Source organism: Rhodamnia argentea, chromosome 1 (genome assembly GCF_020921035.1).
Source record: "Rhodamnia argentea isolate NSW1041297 chromosome 1, ASM2092103v1, whole genome shotgun sequence".
Taxonomy (NCBI): domain Eukaryota; kingdom Viridiplantae; phylum Streptophyta; class Magnoliopsida; order Myrtales; family Myrtaceae; genus Rhodamnia; species Rhodamnia argentea.
Genome location: NC_063150.1, coordinates 3,504,696 through 3,515,902, shown reverse-complemented (window position 1 = coordinate 3,515,902; position 11,207 = coordinate 3,504,696). Strand labels below are relative to the sequence as shown.

Genomic DNA, 11,207 nt, shown 5'->3' with positions numbered 1-11,207 from the left:
CATCTTTTTATTTCATAATCTCAAATCTCAACACTATACCAATAGGCTTAGAGGCAACCAATTTCCCAACAAAATCGAGCTCACCATGTCAAGTGCACCTCGACTATTACATGTTCGTCGATCTCCTTGGAAGTTGATCAGAAGCACAAACGGAGCCGGCGTACTGCATGCTATCTAGTCTGAGTTGAGCTCACTTGCATTGGGAGTCAGGGTCAAAGAGCATTTCGTACAAAAATGCTCCATATATCTGTACTTTTTCTGTCAAATTTTGGAGAAGTTAATTATCAAAAAAATCCTAGACCTAGCGTACGTCGGTCAATTCAACCATAAATTCTCAATTTGATTAATTTAGTCATAAACCGTTTGATGGTATACCAATGTAGTCCTTCCGATCCATTGCGGTCGGAAATTACTGATTTGGATGTTGTCGTCCTACGTGGCACGACTTAAGCCGACAAAGGCGAATTTTGCAATTTTTGTAAATTTTGAGATTCTTTTTCTTTTTTTCTTTGTTTCCATTTATTTTCTTTCTCTCTTTTATTTTTTTGTTTTATTTTCTATTTTACTCTGTTGGTCATCTACGTGGTACGATCAAAGTTGACATAGGCAATTTTTGTAATTCTTTCAAATTTTTTTATTTATTTAGTTTTTTCTAGTTATTTTCTATCCTTTTTTTCTCCTTTTTTTCTATTTCCCTCGGTCATTGTACATTGCACGACCTAGATTTTTGCAATTCTTTCAAATTTTCTGGTTTTTTCCTTTTTTTAGTTTTTTCATTTATTTTCTTTCTTTTTTTCTATTTTTTATTTCATTTATTGTCTGTCATTTCTTTTTTATTTTATTTATTTTTTCTATTCTCCTCTACTACTTGTCGTACATGGCACGACCTAAGTTGATTGTGGACGATTTTTGCATTTCGTTCAAATTTGCTGATTTTTTTTTCTTTTTCAATTTCTTCCATTTATTTTCTTTCCTTCCTTTTTTCTTTCTATTTTTATATTTCCCTAGCCGATCACTGGGACCTCAGCCTTGGCTGCTGGAGGTCATTAGCCATGGGCGAGGGTCAGGAGACGACCTCTGTCAGCCATCACCTAGTCTTGGCAAGCCGTGGAGGGGAATAGGAAAAAAAAGAAAAAAAAGACAAGAAAAGGAAAACAATATAAATTTCAGAAAATTTGAAAAAAATTTTGTAAAAATTATCAACATTTGTCAAAATTGGTTTAAAGAACTTTATTGATAAATTGTCAAAAATTTTGGACTAAATCAACCAAATTAAAAAGTTTAGAACTAAATTGGCTGCAATACAATAGATTTAACACTTTTCAATCAATTTTCCCCGATTTTGGTGCACAAGAAATGTTTGGTGAGATGTTCAGTTTGAATAGAGTGATTTGTGTATTACTCAGATTCAAATTTTTTTATGTTGCTAAGCATATAACGTATTCTTTCCACTAGAAATGCAAGCTGTTCAAAATTCTACGTTAGCTTGGGTTAAAGAGATGAATGACTCGTACTCGATCGTATTTTCATTTAGACATGAGTCGATGGCAAATCGACCTACTGTACTAACTAATTCCCATCTAAATATCTCATCACAGTAACCGAATTTGTACGTAAGAGCAACATAAGCCCAATATCCTCTTTACACTAATGAACATAGATGTTCTGAAATCCAATGTGTTGAAATACAGAACCAAAAAAAAAAAGGCACATTGGCGGGTTGGTGTTTAGAGATTTGATGGCTTCGATAAAGTCATACTGGGAAAGCAAGCTTGGCAGATAATCCTCGTTACGACTTCTGGCATGCAGGAAACGGCACTTGCCAAGCAACACAACCCTCGATTATTTGGGTCGTGGATAATGGGGAGAGCATCAAGATAATCGAGAACACATGGCTTAAAAGAAGATTGATTGGGGGACCTGCTAGTCGAAGGGATTTCTAGTATGGTTGTTGATCCGATAGATAAGGAGGCATCCAATGCTTCATTTGTTTCGCGAAAAATGAGTGATTTGAATGATACTTTTTAAAAAACGATCGCTTATATCATTTGAAAAATTAACTAAGCGAATAATATTTTCATCGTTTACATAAATGTTTAGATACAAATTATTGTCGGTAACGAAAATAATTTTTATTAAATAATTATTTCAAATGATATATGCGGCTATTTTTAAAAAAATATTTTTCAAATCATTCATCTTTCGTAAAATAAAATAGAGCTTAAATGAAAAGAACATGCCCTTTGAGCATTTTTATTTTATTTTATTTTAATGAAGAGACTTCTTAGGAAATTCTTGTTGTTTCTCTAGATTCTCAGGTTACAGAGGATAAATTGATGGAGTCAAACTCTAAATCTGAGAATTTCACCGCGGAAAGCGTGTACGACAAGAACAGACGGGGAACAAGCAAACTCGGATGTTAACATGGCTTCCTCCTCCTTGCAAGCGCCACGTGCTCTTTGGACCAGAGTTTGGCAAAACCCCGACGCTACCCAAAATCAGGTTTTCCCCTTTGGAGCATACATGTCAAAATGCTCTTTTTACCAAGGATAATTTATTCTAATGGAGACCCGTACCTGATCCTAATATGTGATTCGTGTCGCCAGCAGAGATGAGAGAATTGAACGTGTCTTCTCCATGCTATGTCCCTGGACGAAAATAGTTTGGTCTGACCCATCCCTGAAAAAACCAAAAAAAAAAAAAATCAACATCTCAAACACTAGGCTTTCAAGAGTAGACGAATGGTTGGCTAAATTCAACAGTGACTGCGCTTCTAGAAAATCATAATTCATTTTCAACCTCGATCCGATAAATCTTTGGAGTTAAAAAGCGAATCACTCTGATTTGATAAAGGAGGTGTTGAGTGCAAATCATTCAAGATGAAACTTAGGTGTGCTCATCAATCACACCCGGATCATCAGAGATGGGACGCAAGCGTGATTATCAATGAAATCCAAGCTCGAATATGGCTTTTCTCTGATATGGTCCACTGCAACCGTCAAGTGAATTCGGATAGCAAAATGAATCGCCAAAGCCTAAAGATAGAAATGTGATTCCTTCAAATTGGGCCACCCAAACCCCTCAAGCCCTTTGAGGGCTTATTTATTCTGAAACTTCTTTAATATGTTTTCAAACTCGAGGTTTATGAATGGAAATCATCTTCATCACAAAAAAGAAAGAATCCCTTTTGTCCAATACGTCTTATTTAGTACTCACATCATCTCATGCGAGAACAAACCCAATCCATTTACCCTTGATCGTGTGGGTTTCACCCATGGTGACCTTGCTCGTGCAGAGCGGGTCCGAGGGTTGAACGAGTCAACGGTCTTCGTTCGTGGCTCTGGTCGTATTCAACGATCAACACCAGAGCTTCCGAGACGGTGTAATCATAGACGGTCTGCGATGAAGTGAGGACTGGGAACGACACAGAGAGAGAAAGATGGACTTTGTGCTCTTCTAGAAACGACCAAGGGGGTCTTTAAAGACCAGACACGAGAGAATTCATGGACCTGATAGATCGTTCTGGGATCGTCCTCGGCACAAACCTTGTTTATCTAAGGTGTCTTAATACATTATCAATGCATGATTATCAGCAAATCCATCGATTCTAGTATAAGACTCAAAAAAGTAAAAGCGCGGAAAGTTAACACCTCCGACAAAAAGCAAGGCTGGACAAGAAACCTACTATCATTATTAACAACACCGCCGACGGTTCGTTGCCTTTTGCTATTCTACTCTAAAGGCGGATCTAAGGGCGGACCTCTCCAGGTTGGAAGATCCGGTGGTATCTCCGGTGGAGGCACTATCGGCAGCTTCTTCGGCCGTCGATGGATTCCCGCTTCCTCCTTCAGGCGAGGCGGCGGCACTTCGGGCTCCGGCAGAGGCGCATGGGGAGTCGGCAGCAACGGCGCCGGAGGGAGTTGAACATCCGGCACCAAAGTGAGCTGCGACGGAGCTATGCCAGGTTTCCTCGATGCAATATTATTTTTCTGAGTGAATTGGATGATATTGGTGCTGAGGGAGGAGGAGGCATCTTCTTCATGGCGCGGCCGGCCAGCAGTTCTGTGGGTGGTGGAACGGAGGTGATTTTGGGGAGGACCAAAAGTAGGAAATCAAGCAGGCGGTGGCGAGACACTTGTTCATTTGGAACGCACGCCGCCACGTCATACAATGTCCCGTGACACATCACACGCTAGGCCACGTCACCTGTGACGTGTCACCGCAAATGGAGAATTGCCATTGTCCCCCAAAATGATGGTGTGGCTTGTATTCGTTTTAGGAAGGAGCTCCTAAATTTCTCAGGTTTCCACAAGAAGAGTAATCTCATTTGCACGCATGCACTTTAGGCCCCTAAGTACTATTTCTAAGGTTTTGGATATCCAATCAATCTAGATGATGCTACTTTGATTTTAAACTCGACTATTTTAGTACATTGACTGAAGTTACAAATTAAGGACAATGTAGGAATGGGAAATTTACCAAAAAATTCTAAATTTATTGCAATTGTGTCAATTCGATCATAAACTTTTTTTATTTTGTCAATTGAGTCACAATTTTTTTGCATTATGCCAATTCAGTCCATTTGACCGGCCGACGTTGACGTGGTGTCGTCGGGGCCGACGGGGATAATATTTATTAATATTTTAGTTTTTTAATTATTATTTCAATTTTTCTTTGTCTTTTTCTTTCCCCCGTGGCTGGTGTCAGGACCGGGCCTCGCCATTTGCTTGACCCAACCTACTTACGCGTTTTACTTTAATTTGTTATTAATTATCTATAACGGAGGGCGCATACGGCGGACGCTATAGGCGGCGAGGGTCGCGAAGCCCTCATCGGTAGCCGGCCTTGCCTAGGTTGGGTGAGATCGTCACGGCCGGGGTGAAGGCGGCCCTCACCTTGTGGCCGGCAATGGTCATCGGGGAAAAAAAGACAGAGAAGGAAAAAAAAAGGAAAAAAAAAAGAAGTAAATAAAAAAAATACTAAAATGGTATTAAAAATTATCCACGTTAACTTCGTCTGGCCAAATGGGTTGAATTGGCACGAATGCAAAAATGTTATTGGTAAAAAAAAGTTTAGAACTGAATTGGCACAATTACAATAAGTTTAGATTTTTTTTTTGTAATTTTCCTTTTAGGAATCGATGAATTGATGGCTTAAGGTCTACAATATTCCACGTGATACGAGTTAAATCAAACTCAAACAACTGAATCGCCTTCCTTCAAAGGAACATCGGAATGCTTTGCTTTTTTGGAGGGATGCTTCGCCAGTGAGGGTATGAGGATTATCCAGCGCTCGCGCACCCCATCCCCGATTACGCGCACCATTGACATCCCAACCTGTGAAGAGGTTCGATGCATTTGGAATGGAACTCAGTTCGGATGTTCAGGCTTTTTAACCTTTCTTGTTCTTGATTTGAACATGAAAAACTAGCTATTAGCACCTCCTTTTCTTGCCAAACTGCACCATGCGATCAAAATTGGTTGGAAGTTTCTCCGTCACAAGCCAAAGCAAGGCACCATTACCTCATTCCGATGTGTCCTCACAACATAACGTCATCATCAGCAGCATCAGCTTCATCTTCATTTTCCAGGGCAAGAAAAGAGAATACCTACAGCCGAGACAACCATGTTTTCTAATCCTCATTGATCAAGGGTTCGACAGAGAAGTTTGATTCCTGCACCGGGAGCTGGTTTCTGCAATTGGAGGACTACATGGAAAGCTTCTTTCATACTACAATCATCTTCTTCTTTTCTTGCATTGAGGGTGCTTGGCATCTTCGGGGACCATGTTCGACAAGCTCAACAAAGGCTGGCGATTGGCTATTGAGACCATCCTTATCGTCAGGACCGAGCTCGATATCACAGAAACTGTTGACTACGAAAAGGGCAGCGGAGTTTTGGCCGTTCCCTTTCTACGCTGTCATCATCTCACTATAATGTCAGTGAATGGATGATCTGCCCGGAAGCCGTTGAAGAGAGCACTTGCAGAGTGCTCGGAGTACAGATGAAGGGCCCTTGCTTTGAAAAGTGATTCGGCCTCGGAGTACTCTCAGACTCCCCAGCGGCCACCCTTACCAAAGCCAAACAGTGGCGTAGACCTTTCTTCTGCAGCTTCCCTGAAGGTACTTCTTCACATGAACATCCTAGCACCAGCGTTGGATATACACTTTCGAGAGAGAGAGAGAGAGAGCGAATTCAAGATTGATCAAACTACCCTCAGTGAGCTGTATTCAAATAGAGATATCGACCGGCTTTGCATAATTGGTGGTGCCCCTTTTGTCAACTATGCTCTCGGAACAATTCTGGAGAGAGGAATCAGCGGCAATGCAGAAGACATGGACCATCAGGTGAAGTCATTTGGATCAAACTGCTAAAGGCTTGCCAGAAGCTCTCTTGTTCAGTCTCGCCCATCAACTGAAGAGAACGAGCATAAGGGAGGACCATGAGCTCGGTCACCACCGTTTGCGGGGATGAAGCGGGCATCCTGATGCTGGACATTATGAAGATAATGTAGTTTCGGCTTGGCCAATTCTACTCTGCAGACACCTATTGCTCTGTCCATCCACATATACTTGGATCTGCTTCAGGGAGGAGTTGCTTTGGACAAAAACCGGAAGCGTTTGCATGTCGTCTTTGAAATCTTAGCTCGAGCTTTCAGGTAGTTCAACGACAGAGAGCAGTTCTTTCTATGGCTGCCGGAAATCCTGAGCATAGACATCGCAGCAATAAAGACTAGTTACGCCCTCCTCCCAGGTAAAAGCCTTCACTTCGAACTGGTAACTCCGCAAGCGTAACAGGTAAAACGATGTACACGGCACTGTCCACGTACATTTGAAAGGTGATGCTGAGCTTACACTGTCAATGTGCAGCGAGTATTATGGTATTTCTGGCGCTTAGGTGAGTCTGGATCATCAATAAAGAATGATCTTCGAGCAGATTATTCGTGTGGGTACATAGATACTTGTTTTGAGAAATTGGCAGCCGTGTGTGTCCAGCAGATAACACAAGTCGCTCGTCCGCTTAGAAATGAGAAAAATAAGCTGATTTCACACTAACTAAACTCGTTATTTTGTGAAAACAGGACTGCCAGTAATGTCGAGATCAGAAAGGCGAACCATATGACATACACTATTACAGCTATGGATAGCTAATGGCAAATGAATCCGCATACTGGAACGCGAGTTTCATTCAGCAAATTTTCTCCATGACAAATATTTGATGAAACAAATATGTCATTTCAAGGTACAGAAGGCAAATCAAAGAGGATCAATCTACAAATTTGTTTGGTTACAGAGGAGAGTTCACTCATCCAACTCCAGCAAATACATGAGAAAACCCGAGATTCCTCTGCCTTTTTCAACTAGGCGCCTTACCAGTGACCCTCTGAGCAATCCATCCAAGACCATCGAAAAGCCCATCGCCTGTGAGGGCAGAACAAGCTTGAATGTGCCAATCATGGTTCTTGATGCTGTGAAGAGAGAGTGCATCGGTTATTTCTGCCGGGGTCATGGCATCTTTCAGGTCTTGTTTGTTCGCGAACACCAACACCACGGTCTGCTGCAGCTCCTCACTTGCAAGCAACCTGAATAGCTCGTCTTTCATGATGGAAATCCGTGCTCTGTCAGTGCTGTCTATCACTACAATGACAGCATGAGTTCCACGATAGTATGTGGCCCACGATGTCCTTAATCTTTCTTGCCCGCCAAGATCCCAGACCTGATAACAAGCATCATCACAAGAATAGCAACGTCAGTCCATTTACAGACAAGTTCATTGATCCAGCGCTTTTCTACTACTTAGTGAACATTGGCCATCATAAGCGCAGTCGATCTTCTTAGTACATGAGCTGTATAAAAACTAAAATGTCCAGCTAAATCTGATGGATGCGTCATGAGACCATAATCACTTGCAAATGTATTCACAGTTGTCTTGTTTTGTACTCATGACTCATCTACCGTCCAACATATTTCTCCACTAACAAACTGATACACTTCCAGAGCTGTTTTGTTTGAACAATCTTAAAGACTAATTTATGAATCATTTCCTCATAAAAAGACTAGTTTTGAACAGCAACGTCGGAAGATGACAGTGAAACAAATATATAACAGAATGGCGTAACCAACTCACATGTGAAATTGTTGGCTTGAACTGGCTCTACCAAAGATGCTAAAGTAATATAACCAAAACATACACTATCTGAAATTGCTGCGACAATGTATTGAAGGACGAAAGAAGACTATCACGATCCAAAGTATCCAAGTTCTACTATCATCCAAACACTTTCAAATGACGCATCAAAACAGAATATGCAGCATGCAACGCCATGAAGGCAGCGTGCGTTGCAAGTATCTAAGCTGAACAACCATCAGGTGTTTGACAATTTACCAACACAGAAAATTCAAAGCCATCTTATTTAATAGAACATCAACTTATAAATGAAATCGCATTCCAGAAACGAAACCCTACGGCCAAAGCTTGCATTCTTTCGACAATATGGTAGAAAGAACTCTTTTAATCAAGAACCTTCGGCAAAACAGTTGTCCTGGAAGCAAGACAAGCTATGATAGCCTACAATTACTAACACGACATCCAAATCTCTAACAAACAAAAGCAAGAGAAGTACTTGTGAGCTTCAAATCTTTAAATTAAGTAATTCAAGCTATGACTCCACGGCCCATCGGTTACCACAGATAACACATACATCAATATTCAGAGGGTCAAGGTCAGAATTGAAATCACAAAGTTCAACCAGCCAATTAGCTAACTAGGTTTCGACCAAAAAAAAAAAAGAAGCTAATTAGGTAAAGATGCTCTTTTGTACAGGCAATCCACCATGAATTTCAAGGGTAATCACAACTCCCAGAAAAACTCCCTAAAGTAGACTCCACATATTACAGCAACCAATTGGCAGCCCATATGCGTAAACCATCTACAGGACCGCCATCATACAAAAACTCCATGTCCCAAACCCTAAGCACTGATGGCACCGTCAAAGATCACATTGCCCACCACTAATTATGAGAACTAGTACAGAACAAATGCACAAAATGGGCCAGTTAGTACCGCACCTCGAATCGGATATTCTTGTAAACAACCTCCTCGACGTTGCTCCCGACAGTCGGGTGTGTCGTGACTACTTCTCCTAGATGCAATTTGTAAAGGGTGGTCGTCTTCCCGGCGTTGTCCAACCCCACAACCACGATCTTGTACTCTTTCGCCGGGAACAACATGAACCAAAACCTCGATACAAACGCTCCCATCCCTCGATGCAACACCTACATCGTCCAACCCAATAATCAAATTCACTCAGATCAAACAAGCTAACGCCAAAATCAGAGCAAAATTGTTGAAACCTAAACGCGCAAAATTCAAGAGCGTATTCCAAAGAATCAAACGTCCGGAAAACGAATCGATCAGCTGATGCTAACAAGAAGGTAAGCAAAAGATTAACAAGACGAGTAAGCATAAATTCATCAAACCGAACCTGAAATGGGAAAATTAGGTTGGGATGATGATCTTTCTTCGGGGTTTCCGGGCTTGAGAGATGCGTAGCAGAGGAAAAATCAATTCTTTAGGAGCTAATTAACAATCAATCCGTGGAATTTAGCTCGATAGTTTCAGATCGCGATCGATTTGCCTTTGTTCTGGCAGAAGGGCAAAAGGAGAGCGAGAGCGAAAGAGAGAGAGAGGGTTCGAGACCATCGTCAGTTTTGAGGGAGCGAAGGCGGTGACGACTCTGAGACGGTGGAGGCATGACGGGAGTTGACCGACCCAGTGCCACTCCCCGCGCGTGAGATGACGTGGCACGCCACGTTGGCTCGGGCAGCATTTTGTGAAATTCCACGTGGGACTCACTAAAAAAACCACACACTTGTACACACGATAAACCTAAGAAATCCTATCTTAGGAAAAGGATGACCGTCGGATCGGGTCGCAGAATAGAATCATCTCGGTCCATGAAAATTTAGATGTTTTACTTTTATGGCATGGTTCCTCTCACTTTAATATAAATAAAAAGCAAACTTAAAATAAAATTACGACGACATTGGATCTTATCACTTAACGTGTCGATCTTTATAGTTATATTGCAAAGTTTCTTGAGTGTAGAATTAAAAGAGTCAAAATACGTAGGACAATATTCGAAGAAGTAGAAATATAAAAAGCACGTCAGAAACAAGAGTTTGTGCTATTGAGTATATAAGAGTAAAATATTCTATAGTAATGGCGATCGGGTTCGAGTTTTAGGATACCTGCAAAATCAATCTAGAATTGATCTCTTACAATATGAATTGCTACCTATATAAATGGCAAAATGATACTTTTAATGTCAAAAGTTGTGTATGGAGATTGCTTTGGTGTCATAAGTTCCAATCGAATCACTTGAGTATCAAATTTTTTGAGAAATAATCATTTAAGTGCTAACTCGGATATTCTTCGTCGAAAATCCGACGTAGCACTTTTTTATTAATATATGATGCTGAGGTGACTAGTTTGGAAGTCCATCGTGGCATTTTCCTTTTTAATTTAAATTTTTATTTAAAATAATTTGAAAAATAAGCTAAACAATTGAAAAAAAAGAGCTAAAAATAAAATTAAAAAAGAAGGGAGCTGTTGACCGTGTCGCGACGGCCGTAGCCTCGCCATCGTCGCTCCACCATTATCAGCAATGATCGGCGACAGTGGATCATGACTAGCGAGGGTCGTTGAGCCTTGACCGGGGGCCGGGGACCCCCGCCATCCGGCAGTGAGGGTCGTCAACCTTCGTCCAAATCTTGGTGAGGGTGGCCCTTCTCACCCGGATCTTGGCGAGGGCCTGTAGGCCTTCCCCTGCACCCGACGGGGGTTGCTGGCCCATGGCCGGTGCTTGGAAATCCCCATCTGGCCATGCCCCACCGTCGTCGGCCATTGTCGGCAATGGTGGGGCGGTGATTGCGAGGGTTACAACAACTTTCGTCGTCTAATCTTATTTTTTTATTGGTTAATTTTTTTAGCTTATTATTTTAAATAAAGTTTTTTATTTTAATTTTTTTGTTAATTTTTCTTTTTTAAAAATCTAATTTTATTTTTAAATTTTTTTTCTGAATTTTGAAGTCTACTTGGCCTTCATTTTTTTTTAAATACCAATTAAAATTCAAAAATTAATTAAAAATGCCAAGTATTTTTTTCATCGGAAATTCTCACCGGAGGCACCAAAGTGATTATTTTGTC

At 41.0% G+C, this 11,207-nt stretch overlaps 1 protein-coding gene across 1 annotated transcript; it reads right to left on the bottom strand.

Moving 5' to 3' along the window:
* Positions 1-7,171: 7,171 nt before the first annotated feature.
* LOC115748784 (ADP-ribosylation factor-like protein 5) lies at positions 7,172-9,741 on the bottom strand. Its single transcript, XM_030685402.2, has 3 exons — positions 9,484-9,741; positions 9,068-9,274; positions 7,172-7,715 (listed from the first exon to the last, which is right to left on the bottom strand). Exons 2-3 carry the CDS (start codon positions 9,257-9,259, stop codon positions 7,356-7,358), a joined length of 552 nt encoding a protein of 183 aa, XP_030541262.1. The 5' UTR covers positions 9,260-9,274; positions 9,484-9,741; the 3' UTR covers positions 7,172-7,355.
* Between the last annotated feature and the right edge of the window lie 1,466 nt (positions 9,742-11,207).